We start from the raw sequence: 25,030 nt of genomic DNA, 5'->3' as shown, positions 1-25,030 counted from the left end.
ATTTACAGTTAACGCACCACATTTTTTTATGTTCCAGGGGGCAGTAATTTCTTTACTGCGAGAATTTAAATCTGTTCCTTGCTGGTCTGACATCAGCTGTAATTTCAGTACTGCTGTTTTATGCGCATCACCACCCAGCCATCTCTAGCTCCTCAAGAGGGAAAACTCTAGCAATTAGGCTTTCAGGTCTTCAGATAGGGGAATTTGTACCTTCAAGAGAAAGGTTCATCTGCGGGTGGAATTCATGAATATCCATCTGCATTTATCTTGTGCTGCCTTCACTGACTAACCCACTGTACCATGAAGATGATTTCATGATGGGGATGCCATTGGCAAAGCCTTTTCTGTAATTATTGACTTTTTTTACAAAACTAACCATGAAAGAAAAATTTTTCACTCTTCACACCACCTTGTCCTGTTTCAGTCATCATTTTTTAAATGAGCGTTTTAAAAGATGAAGTGGTATTAAGTGGCACCATGTCATGAGCAAGGAAGACAACGTGTGTGCCTGTGGGAATGAGCAAAGTATCACATCGAGTGCACAAGTTCACTGTCAGGATTTACCCACCCTTAGGGCATATATCTCCTCTGTAGGTAGAACATGCATAATGTAGACTCTTGAGACATGGTGGTGGGTGAATCACAATATGGTCTGAATCTGCCTGTGGCTCCGTTACCACTTCGATCCAGTTAGTGTCTCTCCCTAGAATAGAACATGGCACATAAAGCATGAAAGATGTCTAAGTTAATATCTTTGTCTGGCAAACAGGAAAGCACTCTTCTCTTTCTACATGCTGATTTAACAGTTTTGACTGCCAGAGGAGCATCTTTTTACAATGTAACTCTATAAGGCAATGATTAATTGTAAAATACTTTAGGGGAAGGTCAAACTGAAAAGCTGCTGCTTTATGGGACATTTATCACAACACATAAGACTTTGCACTCTGGTTGAATAGTTTGAAGAAACTGATGTACTGCCCTTTCAAAGGAAGCATTTATTGTGTTATTACAAACTGAAGAAACCCATATTTTACCAGAATTATTGGAGTTATTGAAGCAGGACAGATTGTGCATCCAGAAGGCGGCGCCTGTCTTTGTGGTATAAACCTCCAGTATTTCACAAAGACAGCTGAACAAAGAGGAGTTGGCTCGGGGTGTGGGGCTATCGGCACCTCCAGAACAGAAGAAACCTGCAAAACACAGACCTAACACAGGGAGGTTTTAGAAAAGGGTTGCAAGCATGGAATGATTATGTATCTCATTATATGTGATCGTGGCCTGATAATCAGACCTGAATTGTCAGTTAGTGACACTTTATTACTTATAATTTAAATCCTCAGAAACAACCGCTGATTTGGGCATCAATTCATTGGTCTGGAACCAGGCTAATGTGATGTGTATAACTCCTGAACCTGTAATTAGTTGCAGTGTATAGCTGAAACATAAAATTGTCCCTTAATCATTGAGCAATGATAAGACTGACTGTCCTTGACTAATGGGAAACCTGGTGAAATCACCCACCCACCTGTAGGCTGTGAGCCTCCAGGAATAAGGCAGTATTTCCCTGGGGGGCAAGGGTGGCAGTGAGAGGGGGAGGAAGCTCCAGGCTCTGGGAGGAAGCTGCCAACAGGACAGTGTTTGGGTGACCCACTACCTTGAGGACAGAAGTATCCCATGGGACACACATCTCCATAAGGATGGGAGACAGGAGAAGGCTCAGTGGACCCCAGGGAACAAAAATGTCCTGTGGTAGACAATCTGGTTAGACATCTCACTGAGAACACTGCAACATTCATGATGTAGGATAAATGAACCGTGTTATTCAAGACAAACTGTGGCTTAATACAGTAGAGAAATACAAAGACACTCTTATAGCTCAATTCTCTGACATCATTTCCCATGGTAATGCTGGACTGTCAGACCTGGGTTGCAGGGTCCAGATGGCTCTGTCAGAGCACTGCTGTTACAGAAGGAGCCAGAGGGACAGGGGGAGCAGTCAGTCAGGGATGTTCTGCCAGCTGATGGACTGACACTGCCCATCGGACACGAAGATGGCACAGATGAACCCTCCATACAGTAGAAACCTGGACAAGGTTGTGTGTCTCATTTTATAATAAGCTTCATTTCACCTTTGTGTCTTTGTGTACGGTTTATAGTATAATTGAGTGCACAGGTGTTTGTTTTAATTACCTGGTGGGCAGGTGTTACAAGTGGACTGTCCAGCTGCAGACTGAAAAGTGCCAGGGCTACAGATGGCCGGCTCAGCACTACCATTTGGGCACGCATGGCCAGGTGGGCACTGACATCCTGTGACATGGTCAGATAAAGTTCAAACTGTTATCTGGTGCCTCCTTGTTTACAATGAAAAACGGAGTAATGTGTATATAAAAAATAGTACTAATGTGATATATTCTTTTAAATACATTTATGTGGCAATTATGTATGAAATAAAGCATGGCTGCTGTATTTCACCATGCCCAATGTGGTACCATGGAAACAAAGCAATGAAGGAGAGAGTGACTCTGAGCAGTATTCATCCTGTACAAAAATCCTGTGGGAGGCAAGGAGAAGAGAAAGCAGGCTCAGCAGCAGGTGCCCTGACTCTGACAGCAACGAGCTGGAGACTCCCAATAGGTTCTGGGCCATTTCATGATCAAATTAGCGAAAAGTCGTCTTAATAACAGGCAAAAAGGGGACAAGGATGCCTTTCAAAGAATCTCTAGGTGCGCATGTAATATAAGAGGAGGAAGAGCTCACCTGAGGCATGAAATCACCTCCATGGTACATGTAGAGTATGGTTTGTAAAATAACTGATGAGTTCTGCTACACATCCACCTCACAAGACCCCTCACTGAAGAGACTTTAAAGTAACGTATTACATTACAATCACTGCAACAAAGCTGGGTCCCAGTGGCTTACATGCTGGTAGTTAAACCGCAAAACTATCAAATATGTCAAAGAAAGCTTTCTTGTAAGTTATGACGACATATTTCAAACTAACTGCAACAACAAAAAGGAAAAGTAGTGACAAGATGAACTGACCAAATGAGATAGTTTATAGTATTTTGTCAATCCCCTTTGAGTGAAAATGTGTAATATAGTAAAGTTGCACTATGGTACAAGTTTTTACAATGAGTAAAGTAAATCTTGGTCTTCTGAACCAACCTCATCATGTGAGCATAGCTATTTGGAAACCTGACTTACTTTACAAGACCAGACATTGTGTTAAAAAAAAAAGAAAATGATGAAGTGCAAAGACTATGTGGTTAAACCTGAGCTGATACCTGATGATGTGTGCTGTACCTGGCTGATGTCCAGACACTGATCCCGGTGGACAGAACCACCCCGGGGGACAGGGGAGGTCGACAGAGGTCTGAGCCCATGAGGGGCAGTAAGAACCGGGGTAACAAACTTCACAGTCAGCCTCGGATTCAGCCACAGACCTCCCCAAGAAAGTACCTATATGGTGGAGACAAATGTGATAATCGTGTGAGTAAAAATAACTTCCACTCTACTTCTTTTTCCTTCTCTCTCTCTCTCTCTCTCTCTCTCTCTCTCTCTCTCACACACACACACACAGAAAAGGAAATAGCATGGCAAAACAGTGTCATATATGCGCACCATAGATGCCTCTATTTATCTACTTGGTTAAGTAGCTAGCTGACCATTGTGACAGTTTTATTTGACTCTCATTAGGTTTTACAACCTACTCTAAAGTTCTGGATACATTCAACCATTATATTGTACCTCTGGGGGCTGTATGGCACTGTACACTACTTTTGTAGCCAGTGTAATAAAAACCAAGAGGTCAGACACATAGCTCATTCAGGAAAATGAAAAGAGAGTTATATACTTGTGTTTAGCAACATGTTCATGAAACATGGTAACAGAAATAATTTCCACTTCTTTCAGAGCTCTGGATATGTTATTTTTCTACCTGGAGGACAGGGGATTGGCTTTGCACTCCCTTTAGGACAATAGTGGCCTGCAGGACACACATCACCATGGAACTGACCCAGAGTTGAATCGCCAGGAAGTGGGGATGGAGATGTGGTATCTCCTGTAACTGAGACAATAGACCTTTATTGGATGTCATTACTCATTAGGTGAGCAAGTGAACTAAAAGGCCAGAGCCATTTTCTGCAATCCCGGGGAGAAAAATACTACTAAGAGAAAGCAATGTGGACTGGTAAATGTTCTGTGGAGACCTCTCCAGCACTCTGGAGTCAAAGGCCACGAAAATGTTAAATAAAAACAGTATTGAGAGAAAATGGTGCACAGCACAGAATTTTTCAGGCTTGTGTCAGATTACCCTTTTTTTAATATTACAAATACCATTTCTAAAATAACAAGTTGTGCATGTTGTCATGCATTTATTAACACTACATAAAGGGCAAGAAGAATGATCTTGTTACCTGTGGTATTACCCCAAGGTGTGGCCGTTCTGCATCCCTCTGTGCAGAAGAAGCCTGGGTTGCAGGGCCCAGATGGAGAGGAGAGGCCAGCCTCAGCGCAGTAATGGCCAGCCAAACAGGACTGACATACTTCAACAGAAACTGCTCCTAGAACACCAAAAATAAAACTCATATGTTTGATCTAAATGATAAAACATGGAATGAATTAGAGTCAAGTGAAATAATTCCACTTCACTTGTTTTCTCTAATTGTTTTCCGATGAAGGGGGGTGGGAAATTATTTTATTCATTACAAAAAAAATCACACTTAACACCATCAATAACTTTGGATAAGTCAGCCCATTCTCTTCAAATGTCACCAACAGTGTATCTGTGTAATTATTCAGTGTTATATGTCACCATCTATGGAGCTGAAGGTGCCTGCAGGGCAGGGAATCATTTGGTTGGTACCCTGGGGGCAATAGGACCCTGCAGAGCAGCGGCCTCCTGTTGGGCCCTCCTCTGGCTGGGCAGAAACAGAACCGTGGATACAGACGTAACTAGGGGAAGAGAGATGATGAGGACAGAGATGATTGGGAGGGGGATATAAGATGTAGGAAGTGATAGATGAGAAAGACAGAGGGAGAGACAGAGCATAAGGGAGGTTTAATTATAGACAAGGGGGGCAGAATTAAACAAAAACATGATGTCATATCTTTCATAGTCTGTCTGTGAACAAGTATGTGTTCAGTTTGCCTGTTTACCCAGGAGAGCAGACCCCAGTTGGAGCAGCCAGTCCAGAGGAACTGCAATATCTCCCTGGAGGGCAGAGCTCACAGCCTGACTTATTGGATAACCCCATCTGCCTGCTGAAGGCACCAGCTGGGCATGGGAATGCTGCAGAGGACTGCGTTCCTGTAGATAAATATCGTGTAATATCTACAGATGGTCCAGGACTAAACATCACAGAACAGTTTGTGGAGACCATCCTTATCTTGATTATGCTCTATAATGTCCATTTGCATCATTAGAAAGCCATTTACTGTTACAGCCACTTGTTCTGGAGTACACACAACACAAGAGCAATATTCAACAACATTTCACATGCAATACAACACATTATTAGTTAATTAATCAATCTCACTGAGCCTGCAGCATCACTTGTGTACCACACATATATATATATCCAATAACATGATCTGATAACATTGTACATTTGTCATAAATGAGTAGCTGCGCTATTGTATCCTACCTGGTGGGCAATAGTGTCCTTTAGGACACAGCATGGGAGTGTGAGTCCCAGACACATGCCCAGTGTCAGCATCCACTGAGCCAGCACAGTAAAATCCTGCTGGACATTTAAAACACTCTGCCTGTGGAGGGGTAAATTATGTACATAATTCTTTCTACACAGTACAAATATAAAATTATGACTACAGATGTTCACTAATATCAACAGACATGAACACTTTAGATGCTTGTGTTGGAGATGATGAAAGCTAAACATTAAACTGTATACAGTACACACAGATGCTAATATCAACAGACGTGAACACTTTAGATGCTTGTGTTGGAGATGATAAAAGCTAAACATTAAACTGTATACAGTACACACAGATGTGGAAGAAGATGGGCCTGCTGGAACATTATCTCTTTGCTTTCAGGAGAGCCATAACTTACCCCCGAAATGTGCAGCACATGACACAGCCTCAAGATACATTAAAAACACATCTTTTATAGGTCTTATACAGGTAGTCAATAGTGCTATTTTAGATCCAGTTTTAGAGTAAAACATATTTTTCAGTCCAGTATATCAAGCCATATACTCTGTAAGACAGTAGCGCAGTTACTGTAGGTTATTTTAATTGCATTATATAGTAGATGCACCTTGCATTTGGGACTGTAGGACATGTCAGAATATTAGCAGACTATTCGTCATCATCTTCCTCACCTGTCCGGGTAAATCCTGGTAGGTCCCTGGCAAGCAAGGTACCTGTCTATCAGATCCATGTGGGCACATGTTTCCAGGTAAGCAGGGTATAGAGGCCTGCTGGCTGCCGTTTACTCTGCCTGGACAGTAAGAGCCAGCTGGACAGATATGAGAAGGGAAAGAGAGCCCTCTGGTGACACACAGGAAACCTACAAAACAAAAGGAACACTGTTAAGCAGCCACAGACATTGTGTGAAAAGATTATCCCCCGATAAAATTATGTAATTGAAGCTTTATCTTCTGGCAGATAAAAGACACATAATTAAAAACTAATGTATGCAACGTGTGCTAAATTAGTTCCAACCTGGAGGACAAGGCAGGCAGTCGGAGAGATGACTGTTTCTGGTTTTGTTGCTGTAATGTCCTATGAGACAGGGCAGTGGTGCTGACGAGCCCTGGGGACAATAATGACCTTTGGGACATATGTCACCTGTCGTCCCTCCATCCTCTGGTGTGGGTGACCAGGCCCCAGAGAGGCAGTAGTACCCTGCACCACACTGGCCTGATGCAACACCCTTCCCAGGAGATGCACAGAAGGAGCCTGGTTCGATAGGAAAAAAGAGTGAAATTGAAATGGAAAATTACCCTGAATTACCCTGCAAAAACAGTAAATGTAGAACAAGCACTTTATTAACATTGTACTGTATTAATCCCACTTGAGATACAGTATTTATCTGATAATTTTGCTGCTTTACCGTCAAGGTCATCCTAAACCATAAAGTCAACTTCTTAACCTTTAGGAATCTCGTAATCATTAGCAGTAAATGGTGTGTGACCTGGAGGGCAGGGCAAGCAGTCCTGGGGTTTTTCCATCTGAGTGTGAGGGTTGATGGATCCAGCTGGACACGGGTACTGGTGTTTGGACCAGGTCCCAGACGGGCAGTAATGACCCACTGGACACTCATAACTCCTTGACAAAGAGCCATTACGTCTGCCAGGACAATAAAAACTATCCAGACAAAACAAGGATGGAATAATTTTGTTTTTGGCTGCTGATGCATGAATGTACTTGTGTGCGTATGCAAAGTGAGAGGAAAAATCATGTATGTGTGTAAACATTAAAACATGTAGATAAATGAATGAAAGTATAGTATATGTATAGTTAAAGGCCTTTCATAATCCACCATGCTTATATGTGAAAATGTGCATATGTTTGCAGTGCAGAGTGACTGTGTGTGGCAGATAAGCGAGCTTACCCCTGGGGACAGGCACTGCAGCTGGCTCGGCCGTCTTCTGTACTGATGGTTCCCAGGGGGCATTGCTTAGGAGCCACAGAGCCCTCAGAACAGTAATAACCTGATGGTGTGAAGACAAAAGTCAAGCACACACAGAGACACGCACAATCCACAGGGAGGCAGGGTTCGATTTCCAGTGTCAACAGAGTAGCTGCTTATGTTCAGCCCTATTAACTTGAAAGAGTGTTTTGTTTACTTGTTCACTAAACTGGCTCTGGGCTTAAGTAAATTTTAAACTTAACTGTGTGCTTCACAATTCCCATTTTCTTTTGTATTTCCTACAATGCCATGCAAAGTATAGCTTTATGCTGCTATTTCCTGTCTAAACAATAGCTACCTGATTACATTATCCACATGTTTTTTCTACTGACTGCCTTCATGCATTTTCTTTTGACAAATTTCTGTCTCATTTTTTTGAAAAATTAGATATAGATGTCTAAATTCTGAGGGATCTGACCACCTTTTGGGCACGGTCCTCCCCGGCTGTCTCTCAAAGGAGGGTCGGGGCGATCCACACCCCCAAGACAGAAGAAACCTTCCCAGCATTCGCCCGAAGGCGCTGAGAGCCCCACAGCATCGCAATAGTAACCAGGGAGACATGGCTGGCAATCCTCCTGAGAGGGGAAATGAGACAGACAAAGAGAGAGGAAGGAAGAGGGGGAGAGAAAGACAGCAAGAGAGAGGCTGTAAGAAAATGGAAAAAAGTGCCATGTTGCAACATTGATTTGGGATTAGATATTAATTAGCTGTCACAATGAACATTGTAAAGTTTACTGTATATACTGTATAGGGCTGGTGTAGCAGGACTGTTGACCATAAACTTTTCAAAGCAGAGCGTAGACATCTATATGATGCTGTCTGGAGACCCACAGTGTTCAATATTAAATAATAAGAAGAAGAATAAATAAACAAATAAGAAATGAAGCAAGACATGACATGAAATAAATAACAGATAAATCATATAAATAAATATAGACAAAATATATAACCCTGAAATAGTCCAATACATTTTTTAAAACTCAGCTCATTATTATTATCATTTTCACCATAATGCCACTTTTCATCAAGTCTTGGTCTGTCAATCAAGACAAACAGATCTACGATCTAAATGAATATCTACTGTATTTTGTCTGTATTTATATTCATATGATTATTTATTTCATGTCTTATGAATCACAAAACATCTTCAATTATGCAGAGAAAAAAAGTATTCGTTTTATCTTTCTTTAATTCACGTAACAACAACATTCAATCCTGGTGTAATTTTGAGGGGCAAGACTTCTCTCTCAATCATTGTCAAGGAGACACGTAAGTGCAATATTCAGTCAAAGCGACCTGGGAGACTAATTTGGTGATGTTAGAGAATGTTCCACGTGGACAGGGCAGAGGATGGATGGTGGCCTGGGGGCAGTAATGGCCGGCAGGACATGGCCCTCCCTCTCCTGGTGAGAGACACAGAGAACAAGGCTGCCATTTGTCAACCATCTCAAAATAGGAATACTGATGGAGAACACAGATAATTATAAGGCGGACATTTCAATTTTCTCACATATTAGTAAGAAACAATGTGGTATTATGAGACTATACTGTACTGTAATGTGTCAACATGCAGTACATGTCTGGGAAAGATGCTTGTTTACCTGCAGCCTGTGAGACAGGTTGTGGAGAGGTGTTTCCATGTGAGCAGTAATATCCTTCCTGACATGGTCCAGTGACAGCTGTGCCATTTCTGGAAGAGCAATAATGGCCGCCGTCACACTGCCTGCACTGAGAGACAGACCAGTAGCCAGGATCAGGACTGTAAGTTCCCTTTGGACAGGCTCTCAAGTCAAATCCAGTTCCTTCAGGGCAGTAAAAGCCTGCAGGCCACAGAACAAACACAAGGAAATGCATAAATATGAAGGATTCAAAAATTTGGGTTAAACTGTTGGGTAATTGCATCAGCGTTTTCGCTGATAATTGTTGCTTGTTTCTGTTTTTTGCTTGATAATTGATAGGTTCATAAAGTTAGTATACAACTGAAAATGTATTTTTAAAGTGGTTTGAAGGGCATACAAAACAGCAAACCACAAACCTGCAGGACACAAGTACAGAGAGCCAGAAACACAGTACCAGCCTGGCACACAGGGCTCACACTGAGTGGCTTGTGTAACAGCAACATATGTCCCTGGATCACAGGGCACAGGTTGAACAGTTCCCTCTGGGCAGTAGTAACCCTCAGGACAAGGTCCTCCTGTAATTCCATCTGTAGGTGTTGATGTGATGGCTCCCTCTACACAGTAATATCTGCATAAGAAACATGAGAGCATGAAAACAAAATGATGTGCATATTATGGGCACAAGGGCCAGTGATTTTTTTAAACCTGTGATGATAAGATATCTAGAAAGCACTTTTTCATAAGTTAGCCTTAAATAATAACAAGGACACAAGTAATATTTATTTCTCATGTTCATCACAGTCTGGAGTACCCCCCACAGCAGGGTCCACTAGGTTTAGTGAGGCCGGCAGAGTCGCAGTAAAATCCCCCCAGACAGGGTTTGCAGTCCTCCTGGATACGCAGGCCTGAGCTGTTTGACCAGCTTCCTTCAGGGCAGGCCACGGGAGCTGTGGTGCCTGTAAAGATGACACAAACACCAACTCACATTTCAATTCCAGTAAACAGAGCAGTATGCAGAAAACTATTAAAAGACAATTAAAAAATTACAAGAACAATGCAGTTATTGGGTTTGGCAAAACAATATATTGTGAAAATGTTTTACAAACTGTAAGCAGAATTTAAGTGTAACTAAATAAGTGAGACACTCTTATAAAGCACCTATTGCTGCGTGCAGCACTGATCAACTCAGGAGAAGGCAGCGTTTACCCTACAGCAGCATTTTTAAAGCATGGGTCAATGCCCCAGGTCAGAGAGAACAAGTGTACAAATTAATTTGAAGAAAACGGTATCCAAAGTTACAAGATAAATGTTGTCAGAACTTCCTGTAGGCCACCAAATGATAATTAGCATGAATAAAACATTGTAGCCCTTGAATATAATAGGGTAGAATGTTAATAGCTGCACACAGTATAAATTTGGTTACATTAGCCTATAAAACAAGCTGTATCAGCATTGAATTACAAAAAACATTATTTTGAAAAATGTGGACCCCCTGCAACTTGATCAACTTCAGGCATCAACAGTATAGCACCACTGAAGCAGCTGCTGGTGGCTGATTGCTTATTAAGGGAGGACAAGGCAGTAACCTGAGGGGCAGTATTGACCAGGCGGACACAGGGAACCTGAGAGTCCATCCAGTGGGCTGGGAGAAGATGCTCCCTCTCTGCACCAATAACCAGCATGGCATGGTCCTATGGGTAGAAGAATATCGCAACACATTATCATCATACAGTAATGTAGATTCATCTACAGGCCCACAGTACATGCTAGAGACTACAACTTCTGGGTTTAACAACTGGATCACCCAAATTTGTTTTTGAGACATCACTCTGAGATAGATATCTCAAATCCTAGGATCTATATAAAGTAAATCCAAAGCTATCTACACTACAGTTAAGTAAGAAACCTTACCCAAATCCCTCAATTAGCTTAGCTGATAATACATAATGAAGAACACAGGTAGACTGTGGAAGCATGTTTGTTGGAATTACAGTAAAATTACAGTAAAGTTTAGACATACTACGAGCATGGGAATGTGTGAAGAGAAGAGAAGAGATCTCTGCCTTTCTCACCTGCCGGCTCTGACAGTCCCACAGAAGGGCAGTACTGTCCAGCAGTACAAGGCATGCAGCCTGCGAGGCTGTGTGTGCGCTGTCTTGGGTTGAAGGAGCCTATGGGGCAGGGGTGTTGGTTGGGCAGGGCTGTACCTGCAGGGCAGTAGTGTCCTTTAGGGCAGGGCCTCAGCAAAGAGGCATTGGCTAGTCTCAAATCACAGTAGTGACCTTGAAAGAAGAGAAATGCATATTTTTTAATAAGCACTGCCAGTATGGGGAAGTACTTAAGATATGATGGAAAAATAAACACCTATACATATATATGTGGAATACTTCTTTCAACAATCTTGTTATAAGGTTAAATAATAAATGGAGCATGTGCATGAACCTTTAACTTCAATAAATAAAACACTTGCTGGGTTGCTTGAGACCTGTTTTCATTACAGCATGTTCAGCAAAACAAAAATGGCACAAGGCAAAATAATAATAATAATTATTATTATTATAATAATATATGTGCTGAGAAGGTAATAAGAGAGAGCTCCTACCAGCCTCACAGACAGCACAGGCTGCCTGTTTCTCTCTGTCCTGGTAGGTTCCTGATGGGCAGGGCTCTGGAGAAGCACTACCGTGTGAGCAGAAGTGGCCTGGAGGACATGGCAGAGCTGTAGCCACAGTCTGACCAGGAGGGCACCAATAGCCTATCAAGGAGACAAGACACACAACACAGCCTCAGTCTGAAAGGATGGAGATGAGGTTGGAGAAGAACAATTAATGTATCAAACACACATATCTTTATGAAACAGGCAACTACCAAAAACTTACTTAAGTTTTCAAATAACAATGAATCATGGCACAGTGTATGGACTGACCTTGGCTGCAGGGTCCAGTCGGAGCCCTGAGACCTGCTCCTCTGCAGTAGAAACCTGCAGTACACGACTGACAGCCAGCCGCACTGGTTAGACCTGGCACTGGGGAGAAAGTACCAGCTGGACACAATTCTGGCTCTCCTGAGCCCTCAACTGTTGAGAGAAATAGTTGAAGTAGACATTCATTCATCCATTCATTCATTGTCTTTGCATGCCAATGCCTATTCTGGGCTGCTGGGCACGAAAGTTTATAACAGGATACATCGGGCAGAAAGTGTGGCGACACCCTACACAAGTCAACAGTTTATCAACAGGCTAATATAAACAAACACATACCCACTGGTGATTTAGGGTGTCCAGTCCACCTGATTCATAGCTACACCTACTTTAAAGTCTCTAGCCCACTTAATTTGCATGTCTCTGGGCTGTGGGAAGACGTTGGAGAATCATAAGAAAACCCCAATGTTAAAGGCTGGGGCCTTCTTGCTATACAGTAAAAACAATTCCAATCATTTCCAAAGAGCTGCCTTTTGAATATAAAGTAAGATATGATAAGACTTTGTAGAGTCTTATACTATGTTGTAAGTTGTATTGGTCTATGAGGTGCAGTTTATGCAAATTACTTATTTAATGGTCTCAGTTTCCCTCAACATCCTCAGTCTACTTCTGCTTAAGGTCATGTTGTCCTACAATCCCTATATAGGAATATATACAGTATATATAGAATATATATATATAGATTCTTATAAACATAAACATGTATTAAATCTCTGCTTGCTCTACAGTTCTGAGTGGCAGAGACCAAAAGCGAATGTCTGGTGGTGATATTGTGGATAAGTAAATATTTTTGAAATTATAAATAGTGAAGTTAAGCATTATGCCAGGAATTTGTGGACCCAATGTACATTACACTAAGCACTTTACTATACGACTATTAATAGGTTTAACTTAACTTTGTTGGCAAGTTAGTGATACAACCGTTCCAAGGCAGTAAAGCAGGGCTTACCACAGTATGTCCCAGGTGGACAGATGCCGCCTGTTTCTCCATCTGCCGGTCTGGCCTCAGTGGCCCCTCCTATACAGTAATACCCAGGGGCGCAGGGACCCATCGGCAGAGCCAAACCTTTTGAGCAACATAAGTACATTTGTTATTTATTTTATATACCCAAAATTATTATGTCCAGAGACAGACATCCTGTTCTGCAGAATAATGTGTGCGCCCCCAAAAGGCCTAGAATCAAATTGCCCCACAGTTGTCTTATCTACTCTTTCACTCTATATATACTGTACCATCATCTCAATAAAAATCAGATTATAAGATGGTGATTTGTCCATATACCATACATCCACCTCAAAATAACACTTCCATCATCATCATCACGCAACAGAAATACATGAACATTTTTCACATATCTGTAATACTTGGTGTAAAATATGGAATAATATATTCAAAATATATTAATATATATATTATTAAAAGTTATTGTTGTTGTGTAAAGCATTATACAGTCAGTATACATTTTAGCAAAAATTAGGATGTGCCTTTCGGTGCATTCAAATACATTTTCAATATATTGTAGTATATTTTTCAATATAAGTTTCTATATGTTTTTTGATGATGGATCAGTTAATATCAAACACACAAATGTAGCTTTTGCGGGCGCCCTGGTGGCCTTGGGCTCATGTCATGTAGTTTTACTTTACAAACAAACACTACAATATGTTAACTGTTTAGTTTCTTGGAGAACCAGTGCCATAGACCACTGACATGCTGACTGTGGACTAGAGGCCAGAGTGATAATCAGTGTCCAAATACCTGAGATGTTACAGAAGGTTCCAGGTGGACAAGGCAGGGGCTCTGAGCTACCTAAGGGGCAATAAAAGCCCGCCTGGCAGCGCCCCCCTGTAGAGGTAGCTGGACAAAGACAGTTGGCATTTGTGTAATTGTCCAGGTCAAAAGGCTGGGAGTTCCATGCTGCTGACACACAGAACCAGCCTGACACAGGACCAAATACAGAAAGAGACAGAGTGGGAGACAATGAAGGTGATGTACTGATGTTTTGACAGCTGTGACATACAAATACTCTTGCTGCTGACTTACAATAACATCACTGTAGATATCACACAATAACTTTTTCAGCACAGGGTGAAATAAGACGCTCAACAGAGCAGGAAGACAGCAATACAGAGCAAGGTAAGAGAGATGAGCCACTGATGAGAAGTAAAAGGCTTAATAAACCACATATCCACAGGCATTCATTGCTTACTGTTCTAATATCTGCCTGAAACTTGTGTGCATTAGGTGATTGGCAAATGGAGCCATTTGTACATAAATGAATAACATAAAATTAATTATCTAAAAGCTGTTATTGTTGCTGAAATGCTAGAGGAAAAGTAAAATAATGACTGATGTGGCTGGTGTTGAGTTGTGATGTTTCGTGCTTAATGTGCACTCTTTGTTCCCTACCCCCAAGTCTTCCAGACTGCTTTGGACTTGCTTGCTGGCCCCGAGAGACAAATAGGCTGGCACAGAGGAAAAAGTCCTGACACTGAGAAACTAGTCTGTAGCGCTGTGATTGTATCTTTGCTAGAAATACACAAAGACACTATTACTGACCAGCCTTGCATTTTCCAGACACTTTGGTCAGCCTTTCCTTCTCACAGTAGTGTCCTGGAGGACAAGGCAGGCAGCTGTCCAGACTATGAGTCATGGGCTCTGGGTTGTAGTATCCACGAGGACAGGGAAACTGGGTGGCATGCCTTGTACCTATGCATATAATACAATTAGATGTCAAACAAGCAATAAACATATTTTTATTAACATATTTTTACCTGTATAGTAAAAGCTGAGGAGAACAGTTTATCAAAGCAGAGACAATCTTTCAGTACAACAAGAAGCTCCTAGATGGTGTTACCATCTGCTTCTTTAAAGGCTATGCTGGATTTACACTATGTCAATGTCACAATCATGACTGATAGTGTTTTGGGTCTACCATCAGGGCAGTAGAATCCAGGAGGACAGGGGAACTTGGTGAAGTTGTCAGTCTTTTCTGGACAGTAGTAGCCAGCAGGGCAGCGGGAACACACTGACTGGCCTGTGAGGTTGGTGTAGGCCCCAGCTGGGCAGGGCACTGGGCTTGCACTACCCTCAGGGCAGTAATGAGCTGGTGGGCAAAGACCCCCTTCTGAGCCTGGAAAGGAAAAGCCAATTAGATGTGGCAAATTACTGAGATTATGACTGCTAAGCCCTTAATGTGATGAATCAAGTGATAAAGACTACAAAATCATTCATTCAACAAAACACCCTCACATATTCAGAATGCATGCATTTATCACCATCTGTTTCTCTTCTATCTGATGCTTATTCATACGATTTCTCTGAACACATTACATATCAGCTCTGCTCTCCACTATTTCATTTCATGTATGAACTACATTCATTTGTAATCATTGATTAATTAACTGTTAAATCATTGTGTTGACATTTGAAGATGGTCAAGCTAGGTTTATCCTGCAGAAAAGATGGGAGTAAAGCACAACTGAAATTAACTTCTCATGTAAAAAAATAGAAATATTTTTCCATTTTACCTGTGGCTGTTGTGTCTCCCCCTGGACAGTAGAATCCTGCCTGACACAGTCCAGATGGACGAGTGAGACCTGCGGTGCCACAGAACTGACTCGCTGGACATGGACTGCAGCCAAAGGTGTCTGTCAGATGAAGACTGCAAACATACACATGTAAACACATGCACACACAAACATATACAGTTACACAGTAGAACAAAAGGGTTAACTGCTTAGAAGTGTGTATGTGTAATATCTGGGTCCGACCCACCTGTTTGAGTAGGTTCCTGGTGGACAGGGGTGTGGGAGACTGGTTCCCTCAGGACAGTACTTCCCCTTTGGACATGCTCCTCCCACTCCTGTGCTGAAGTTACCATCTGGGTTCTGAAAGTTTACACCTTGAGAAGTTGCACATTTAAGATAAGTTTAGTTGTCCAGTTGTTCAGTTTAGCAGCACACTGGCCATTTGTACAGTAGCAAGTCTTTATGTTAGGTTAGAGTGATAAATGGTAATATACATGTAGTGTACCTGCTATGCAGTAGTATCCAGCTTGACAGGGTCCAGTAGGTTCAAACAGACCCCAGTCCTCACAGAAGAACCCTGTTAGCACAGTATGAAGAGTTGAAAACACCATTATAGTAACAATAAGGCATGGAAATCAACAAAGTGTTAATTGTAAAAACCTATCACATCATAAAATAATATTCCTCCTCCAGTTAATTAAATGTGATAAAACCTCTATTATGCCTTTTATTGAAATAATTAGTTCCAACACATCTAGCAACTAAATGACTGAATGCATTAAAACCAGATTCACCTCACTAAACATGTTATGAAAGACTTCCTAGTGTCTTGCAGACCAGTGAAGAAAACCATATAACAATACTCTCACCTGCTGGACAAATGAGGCACTGCTCCACTTGGCTGAGGCCAAACTGAGGGCTGTATGTGCCAGGAGGGCAGGGCAGGATACCCTCAACACCGCCACCAAGACAGTAGTGTCCTGCTGGACAGGGCTGGACACCTTCTCCTGACAGACAGTAGGTCCCTGTGGGGCAGTCATCACACATTTCTGCCCCTTCATCCAAAAAAGAAAGAATAAAATAGTGAAGTAATGTCTCCATTTTATATTTCAAATTATGACACTTGATATGTTATGCAGTTCCATGAAATGATTTGTCTATACCTGTAGTGTTGGAGTACGTCCCATCAGGGCAGAGTGCAGGAGAAGTTGCGCCCATGGGACAGTAGTGTCCAACTGGACAAATGGCCCCTGTCACTCCGTCTGAGGGCTTTGAAGACACGGCCCCTCCGGAGCAGTAATACCCTATAAATCAGTAGATACAAAATTTACTGACTTAAAACACAGAAGTGATTAACTGAAAAAAAGATTCACTTCATTTATGGACATAAAATAAGAAAAAAATATTTACCTACCCATAAAATAATAGCTTGGAATGGTCAGTGGACAAATAAAAATAAATAACACTTCATCTCAATTATAGAATTAAAGTGTTGTTGCATTTTTAAATGTTATTTGCATTGACTTCCGTATTTACGGCACATGTTAAAAACATGACACAATGTTACCAGATAATAAATTCCCATACCTGCATCACAGATTCCTGAGGGCTGGCTGAGTCCAGTACTGTTGCAGTAGAGTCCTGGAAGGCAGGGCCAACAAGAGGACAGGTTTTGGGCTCCCACAGTGCTGCTCCAGGTTCCTACAGGGCAGGGGTGCTGCTGGGGGAACATGGTCCCTCGTGGACAGACGTAGCCAGCAGAACATACACCGCCAGCGGCCACGCCCACCTGTGAGAATGTTGGAGTAATCAACAGAATATGAAAAAGTTTGATCATTTTGGCTTTCAGTTAAGTTTAAAAGTTAAAGCTGTGGGCAGTTTGACTTGGTAGCTGTCATTCATTTCCCACGCACTACCAGTAGCTTATCCAAAAAACTATTATTTATTTAAGCAACGTGCCTCTAAATTCATATTCATATCAAATGACAGAAAATACTTTAGCAGTCAGTGTGTGGGAAATAAATTGCTACCATCAAATCAAGCTTTAACTTAGAAAGCAGAAATATTCAATTTAAAAAACAGGATATTTCCAACTCTTTAATTGCCCCATGTTTTTCCTTGTCTGCTCCTTCCTCCTGGCTCATATACTGTGATGTGATAACAATACAGGGCTGCCTCAATTGAGCAAAACCAAATATATCAGATACCATAAATCATCAACAAGCACATAGCAGACAAAATGTCAAACATTTCACCATTATCATTCAGGAATCAACATGATAAATATGAAAGGCATTAGAGCCTGGCTTCTTGCTACATCACTGCATATAAAACATATTTATGGAGTGAACAAAAAATAAATTTGAACAACAATTTGGTAAACATGACATCAAAAAATAGTAGTCTGAATAGAATAGTAGTAGAATGAGGTTATTGTAATTATTCTCAGAGACACTTAATATCCAGATTTTATATAAAGAGACTGTCATGCCAAAAACAACTCATGCTTTGAGAGTGTTTAAAACCACTTCTTAAAATGCTTTAATGGAATTATGTTTCTCTTTCAATTTCATTTCTATTTAGTTTTTACTAAAATATCAGTTCTTTCTTGGATAAGCTGCTGGAAGTCCAGTTATCAAAGTCGTTATTCAATGCGTCTTACTGGAGAGGCAGTGGAGGCTCCAGATGTGCAGTAGTGTCCCGCGTCACAGAGACCCTGAGGATCAGAGAGACCAGCTCTGCTGCAAAACCACCCAGCCTCGCATGGCCGACAGTGCTGCACAGCATCACCACCAGGCTGGTCAGAGTAAGAGCCCTGAATAATCATTAATCATTAATAATATTAATTGTGTGAATTTGAACGAGGGTAAATGCATTTCATGAAGCTTGAGTGCAAAAGTAAGACATGCAGCTTACATGACACTAACACTGAAGAAGTAAGAGATGAGAAGAAGACTGAAGAACAAGGACAAGCAGCTGGATAGACACACCCACATTAACACTCACTACACTACACACATACAAACACACAAATACTGACTGGAGGACAGGATCGAGCAACAGAGGACCCTGGAGGACAGTAGTGTCCTGTGGGACACAGTGGCGGCTGGGACAAGGCCGTCTGGTTACACATTCTGCCTCCCTGACACTCCACACATGACTGTGCACCTCGATGCTGTGGAGGATTTATAGACAAAGGAATAACCTTGAATATGGCTTTATCTCATTATCTAATTTTAACAGTACACTTTCAATAGAACATCACTTGGTATTCTGTATGGATGATTTCCTACCGGCTGAAAAGTGCCAAGAGGACATGGTTGTGCCCTGGCTGCCCCCTCCACGGTATAATAACCCTCCTCTGCTTCATTCTGAACAGGCGAAGCTGAGCCACCAGTACAGTAGAAACCAGGAAAACAAGGGCCTGAAGGTGATGTGTTGTTGGAACCTAAACAATAGAAACTGACAGGGAGAGAAAAATATTGACACAAAGAATAGAGATCTCTATTTTACATGATCCTCTTAAATAAATAGGCTGATATCTGAATAATGATAATAATAAGCGTGAGTATGAGGGGCATTACCCTGGTGGACAGCTGACACACTCATCAGATCTGCTGAGGCCAGTGCTATTGCTGAAGGTGCCGGGGGGACAGGGGAGGGGAGAGGACGAAGCTAGAGGACAGTAACTTCCTGCTGGACACAAACCTCCTGTCGGCCCATCCACAGGAGTCTGGACATAGAAAGAGTAAACTGGCTTAATGTGAGTGGTTTTGCACATGTGACATGAGTCATTGATATAGCAAGTTCCTCAGTACTTCTTCTTGAGAAAACAAAGCATTCAGAGAAGATGTTACTATTCATTTCACTTAATTTACCCCCAGGAAGACTAGCAACCACTTTATAGAAGATAATGGGGATTACATTAGAAAGAAAACTAATAAAAAATTAATGACTAAAAACCTCTATTTAATAAGTTATTAAAATATCATTTTCGTACTGCAGACTTGGCTCCCTCTCTACAGTAGAAGCGCTCTTTGCAGCTTCCAGAAGGCTCTGTGAGCCCCACACCAGTGCAATACTGGCCTCCACCACAAGGGGAGCACTCGGACCCATCACTGAGAGATGAACGTGAACTGTAGGTTCCTTCGGGACAAGGTTCGGGAGTAGAAGTGCCCTCTGGACAGTAAGAGCCCTATTAATGGAGTGACAGACAGAGAGAAAGAGATTTCACATAAACAGTGACAAGCACACTAAAGGCAATTTACACTGTCTCATCCATGCAACAACACAGTTTTTCAAAATGCTGGATTTTCCTACCTGAGGGCAGACTAAGGGTATGTGAGTTCCTGGTTTGTCGCAGTAATGCCTGGATGGACATAAAACACATGCCTCTCCACTGTGACCAAGTGTGTTGTTCCTATATTGGCCAGCCTGACAGGGGTAGGTGTAGGGGTAGCCAGTCCCTAGGGGGCAATAGTGCCCATAAGGACACACCCCTGTCTGAAATATCACAGCATACACAATAATTGTGTCATTTGTGTGCTCAGTGCTCATATGCTCAGTTTTTGACTGTATAATGTTGTATGATCACTATGATCAAAATGGATTGGATGGAAAAATGGTGTTACTATATTTGTTCATCTTAAATACTGTATATCTCATTCATTTTGGGATCTTACAGGCCTGATAATAGGCTGCTCCTGAGGCTGCTGGGAGTAACAGTAATTCCCTTCAGGACACTGGACACACTCGCTGGCATCACGCAGACCAGGAAATTCACTGTAGGTACCATTGGGGCAAGGAATGGGGTTTGGATTCTATGAGGAAAATCACATTTAGAGGTATTTTAATGGACCAAAAGTGCTTCAGACATTTGAAAAGCAGACCAAAATCTTCCTTTGCTATATGTATCGTTCTCTGACTCACAATGCCTCCTCCGGGGCAGTAGAAACCTCGAGGACAGAGGGTGGCTGAGCGCTGGGGGTCTCTGGCCAAACCCTGAGAGCAGAGAAAGCCTGGGGGGCACACCATGACGCTTAACATGGCTTCCTCACTTGTGGTCTCATTGCTGCAGTAGTGGCCCTGCAGGCATGGAGAACACTCCACAGAGCCCTCGTCCTACACACAAGAGAACGTGAAGGAAGATTCAGAGAGTTGAAGTCAAAGATATCAACCTGCATGGGGGAGGGACAGAGCAAAATACAGACTGAAAACGCAAGGGAGAGGACGATCGAACTTTGAAGATACTGGAATAACACTGATTTAGCTTCAATACTGAGAGCAAAAGATGAACTATAATAAAATTTGACTTTAACTACTCCTCTTGCTGACATTTACAGATAAACATACATGGTGAGTAAGACCAAATGACTGTGGGCAGAAAATGCTAATCTAAAAATAGGTCAATCAGAACGGCTTATGGAAGGACGAGACTAATACACCAGCTCTGGTTTCCACTGGTTCTGTCAGTTGACCAGTCACAGTGGACTGTGTTATAGATGGGGCCTTACAGAGTAGCTGCCAGCTCCACACACTCTGGGGCTGACAGTGGCTGAGTGGGGACAAAAATAACCAGCAGGGCAAGCAGAGCAGTCCTCCAGCCTTCGACCTCCTTTTCGATGGCGAAATGTGGAGCTGGAGAAAGACAGGAAAGAGTGGATACACTGAATCATACTTATTACACCAGCTTAATCCTTCATGTTAGCCCACATAGCAAATTCTTTCCATATCATCATCCCCTTCATCATCATTTTCACATCTTCTCTCTGATATTCAATACACAATTACTGCTTACGGTGGGCAGGGTGAAGGTTTGGAGGTGCCCTGTTGACAAAATGAGCCTTCAGGACAAATCAGGCAGTCTTCTCTGTGTCTGTTGCCCATTTGGATGCTGTAGGTGCCCGCAGGACAAGGAAACTGGGTGCCATATGCAGTCCCTGGTGATGCAACATCGAAATAGTTATATCCACATGAATGACTCATGATTACAGCTCTGGAAGAGAAAACAAATCTTATCTTATGAAATCAATTTTATACGGATAGCTGTATGTAGTCTTAGTTTGCAAAGCAAAAACATTTAATTACTTTAAAGATAATTTTGTCAGATTTTTGAACTATAGCAGTAAACACATTTTTTTTAGATACTACTTATATTAACACTTATGTCACACACACGTGTACCTTCAGGACAGTAGTGTCCAGATCTGCATTGACCTGACGGAGTTCCAGACCCAGCCAAACAGTACCAGCCCCGTGGACATGGCCGGCACTCACTTTCAGCTTCCAATCCACTGTGACCACTCCATGTCCCCACAGGACACTTGTACTGGGTGGGGAACATAGTTCCAGGGGGACAATAATGCCCTGCAAAGCAGGAGAGTGGTGGTCTCTGGATACCACCAGTTCCTGTTAAATCAGAAGTAAAATAGGTATCAAGGTGGGAAAACAGTCAAACAATTACAATAAAATAGATTATATTTATATAAAGTAGGTCTAAATGTGTGTAATATAACCATAATGCACCCTTTAAGTCTAGCACACGGTGAAGCTATATCAATATGTTGACTCATATCACAAAATATATATTATATTGATATATCGCTCAGCTCTATTTGGCATCAGCAACTAAATTAATTCTGAAATGAATTCACTATGAAATATAGTAATACTTTTAAAGGACAGCTGAACATGTATACGTGTGAAAGATAAGTGGCACCTCGAAAACAGGCATATCGTGCTGGGCACTGCTGACACTGTGAGCGGTCAGTGAGGTCAGTGCGATTGCTCAGTGTCCCTGGTGGGCAGGCATTGGTCAGAGCATTGGGTTTAGAGGAACCAGGGGGACACACAAACCTATCAAGATTCAGGCAAATTTATCAAAATTATGGAATAACAATTTCAAGGCAAGATTAGATTAGAGAAATCCCTTTGTAAGAGAATGTTTTTACAGCATGTGAAAGTCTCAGTACTTGTTAAAATCAGATATGCAGTATCGAAAACACAAGTTTACAGTATCACTGAAGGATGCTTCTGATGAGGATCTGAAGAGGTTACTCACCCTTGCATGCAGTCCACATCGGGGGCTCTCAGAGCTACCTGTGTGCAGGCCTTCCCTGCATAGCACCCCCTGCAATCAGCCAACTCATCCTGACCCTCTAAGGGGTTAAAGGAGCCTGGTGGACAGGGAACAGGGTCGCTTGTCCCCTCGGGACAGTAAAAACCAGCCGGGCATTTGAGACAGTCCTTCACACCTGGAGGAAATATTGTTGTTGTCATGCCAATATGAATGTAGGTTTAGAATACACTGTAGGCCAGCTTTATTAGGATGTCTGCTAGATTAATTTAAAGGTATCAATTGGAGGTTTTGCAATCTACTCCTATTTCATTGTCCCTGCTCATGTAGCACATAGTTATGTTTCCCTTGACAGTCATATATTATTTTTTCTATAATGGACTCACAGCTCTAGCTTGCCATCAACAGTTTTTTTTTATTGCTAAATGATATGCTTTCTCTCTTTGCCCTCTTGGCATCCATCTGTTGCAATTTCTCATCCATATATTCTGGTTAATCATGGGATCCAAACAACACTTATATCTTTATGTAATCACTGAGTTTTGCTATGATAGACTGCTATAGCACTATATTGGTTTAAGCTGAGCTGCAGATGGACTGTAGGGCTGTTATTTCACTTATAAATAAATGGCAAGCCAGAGCCTCATACCCAGTATGCAGGAAAAAAATCAATGATTGTGAATATGAAATATTACTTGAGAAGTGGTCAGTATAAAATAGTAATAATGCGGCATATAAACTCACTTATTGCTCCTTGATGAGGGGTGAAGGTGCCTCGAGGACATATCACTTCTCCCAAACCAGCAGGACAGTATCTCCCCCGAGCACAGGGCAAGCCAGGCCCTGATGAGCCTGTCACACGCACACACACACACGCACACACGTACACACATACGCATTACATAAAAAATGGAGCAGTGGGTACAGTGCATCCTGCAGTAACATTTCCCCTCTAAAATCAATCTTCATTTCATGTTCTTTCTTCAAGTATGACTGTACTTACTGTGACTTTTTTTTTTGTATTTCAGTATTGAGGTCAGTGTATTAGTGCTCACACTTACCTGCAGGACAGAAGCGTCCTTCTCTACATCTCTTGCAGGCTGCCCTACTTGTCTGACCCAGTTGTTCCCCCGCTGTACCAGCAGGGCAAGGTGACCCATGAGGGGTGGCGGTGCCCTCTTCACAGTAATAGCCCTGTGGGCACAGGAACTGGGAGGTGGGTCTCCGTGAGCTGCCTTCCAGACAGTAAAACCCTAGAGAAAAGTATTTATAGATGAGATATATAGACATGATAAACAATTAGCTAAGTAAAATTGGCCTATTAGGGTTTGAGAAACTGAAATTGAGAAGGTAAGTTTATACATACTGATATAACAATATAGATATATAGGTTTGCTACTATCAATACTCTACCTGCAGGACAGATTGTGCAATCTCTCAGCTTCTGCAGACCTTCTTTAGGGCCATAAGTCCCTGCAGGACAGGGTACAGCTACACCTCCCACACAGTAATGACCTGGGGCGAAGAAAAACATGTACAAATACTAGGCTTCTTCCAGGAGGAAAGAACACTGTAATATAAATGGCAGTATGCAGTGATAAACACTAACCTATTGAACAAACCACACACTCTTCCCCCTTGTCTTTGTATGTTCCTGGTCGACAGATGATCGTTTGACTGGACCTGTGGACTGTCTGGCTCCAGCGGGGGGCCACAGCTCCCCCACACAGCAAAGACGTATCATTACAGCTATGGCAATAGGTCTGTCCAGATGAGGAAGACCAACCAGGAGGACAGGGGAGAGGCTGTGACATCCCACTATCTGGACAGTAACTTCCTATGGCAGGCAGAGGACACATTTTCAATTGTTGTGGGACCTTTTTAATCACAAATTAACACAGTATTCAGAGCAGATTAGATATGTTAATGGTATTTTATTACTGCAATACCTGCTGGACATTGCAGACACTGGATAGTACACACAGTGGAGTAGAAGCCCGGGGGGCAGTCATTACACGCAGTGTGATCTACATTGGGCTCCTTGCCAGACCCACACTATAAGGCACATAAAGAGATGAGCAAGAAGAAAAAGCATATGACTTAGATATATATATTTTTTAGGCAAACTTTAACGACCATTTATAATGACAAACGAGGTTTTCTCTCTC

General features: G+C 42.0%; 1 protein-coding gene across 1 annotated transcript in view; it reads right to left on the bottom strand.

Annotated features, from left to right (window-relative positions):
• Positions 1–25,030, bottom strand: part of si:ch211-286b4.4 — a 51,678-nt gene that overhangs the window by 23,051 nt on the left and 3,597 nt on the right. The window contains exons 6-57 of the mRNA XM_044202591.1: positions 24,812–24,917; positions 24,472–24,699; positions 24,276–24,377; positions 23,924–24,115; positions 23,607–23,714; positions 22,848–23,040; positions 22,506–22,642; positions 21,971–22,195; positions 21,585–21,726; positions 21,301–21,424; positions 20,717–20,908; positions 20,470–20,607; positions 20,108–20,290; positions 19,788–19,982; positions 19,372–19,520; positions 19,081–19,249; positions 18,828–18,962; positions 18,450–18,602; positions 17,375–17,576; positions 16,951–17,091; positions 16,657–16,842; positions 16,293–16,364; positions 16,035–16,161; positions 15,788–15,921; positions 15,193–15,390; positions 14,817–14,966; positions 14,016–14,195; positions 13,206–13,322; positions 12,203–12,352; positions 11,879–12,031; positions 11,349–11,558; positions 10,863–10,967; positions 10,088–10,232; positions 9,693–9,904; positions 9,259–9,477; positions 8,954–9,060; positions 8,079–8,232; positions 7,580–7,679; positions 7,160–7,332; positions 6,688–6,924; positions 6,345–6,532; positions 5,646–5,766; positions 5,158–5,308; positions 4,814–4,953; positions 4,416–4,562; positions 3,938–4,066; positions 3,304–3,459; positions 2,191–2,307; positions 1,923–2,084; positions 1,526–1,744; positions 1,035–1,205; positions 569–703 (exon numbers count right to left, since the gene is read on the bottom strand). Of these exons, the coding sequence (XP_044058526.1) occupies positions 569–703; positions 1,035–1,205; positions 1,526–1,744; positions 1,923–2,084; positions 2,191–2,307; positions 3,304–3,459; positions 3,938–4,066; positions 4,416–4,562; positions 4,814–4,953; positions 5,158–5,308; positions 5,646–5,766; positions 6,345–6,532; positions 6,688–6,924; positions 7,160–7,332; positions 7,580–7,679; positions 8,079–8,232; positions 8,954–9,060; positions 9,259–9,477; positions 9,693–9,904; positions 10,088–10,232; positions 10,863–10,967; positions 11,349–11,558; positions 11,879–12,031; positions 12,203–12,352; positions 13,206–13,322; positions 14,016–14,195; positions 14,817–14,966; positions 15,193–15,390; positions 15,788–15,921; positions 16,035–16,161; positions 16,293–16,364; positions 16,657–16,842; positions 16,951–17,091; positions 17,375–17,576; positions 18,450–18,602; positions 18,828–18,962; positions 19,081–19,249; positions 19,372–19,520; positions 19,788–19,982; positions 20,108–20,290; positions 20,470–20,607; positions 20,717–20,908; positions 21,301–21,424; positions 21,585–21,726; positions 21,971–22,195; positions 22,506–22,642; positions 22,848–23,040; positions 23,607–23,714; positions 23,924–24,115; positions 24,276–24,377; positions 24,472–24,699; positions 24,812–24,917 (8,179 nt within the window). The remainder of the gene's footprint in view (positions 1–568; positions 704–1,034; positions 1,206–1,525; positions 1,745–1,922; positions 2,085–2,190; positions 2,308–3,303; positions 3,460–3,937; positions 4,067–4,415; positions 4,563–4,813; positions 4,954–5,157; positions 5,309–5,645; positions 5,767–6,344; positions 6,533–6,687; positions 6,925–7,159; positions 7,333–7,579; positions 7,680–8,078; positions 8,233–8,953; positions 9,061–9,258; positions 9,478–9,692; positions 9,905–10,087; positions 10,233–10,862; positions 10,968–11,348; positions 11,559–11,878; positions 12,032–12,202; positions 12,353–13,205; positions 13,323–14,015; positions 14,196–14,816; positions 14,967–15,192; positions 15,391–15,787; positions 15,922–16,034; positions 16,162–16,292; positions 16,365–16,656; positions 16,843–16,950; positions 17,092–17,374; positions 17,577–18,449; positions 18,603–18,827; positions 18,963–19,080; positions 19,250–19,371; positions 19,521–19,787; positions 19,983–20,107; positions 20,291–20,469; positions 20,608–20,716; positions 20,909–21,300; positions 21,425–21,584; positions 21,727–21,970; positions 22,196–22,505; positions 22,643–22,847; positions 23,041–23,606; positions 23,715–23,923; positions 24,116–24,275; positions 24,378–24,471; positions 24,700–24,811; positions 24,918–25,030) is intronic.

The sequence above is a fragment of the Siniperca chuatsi genome, linkage group LG7 (assembly GCF_020085105.1).
Source record: "Siniperca chuatsi isolate FFG_IHB_CAS linkage group LG7, ASM2008510v1, whole genome shotgun sequence".
NCBI lineage: Eukaryota > Metazoa > Chordata > Actinopteri > Centrarchiformes > Sinipercidae > Siniperca > Siniperca chuatsi.
The sequence above is the reverse complement of the archived record's forward strand: the minus strand, read 5'-3'. Positions and strand labels throughout refer to the sequence as shown.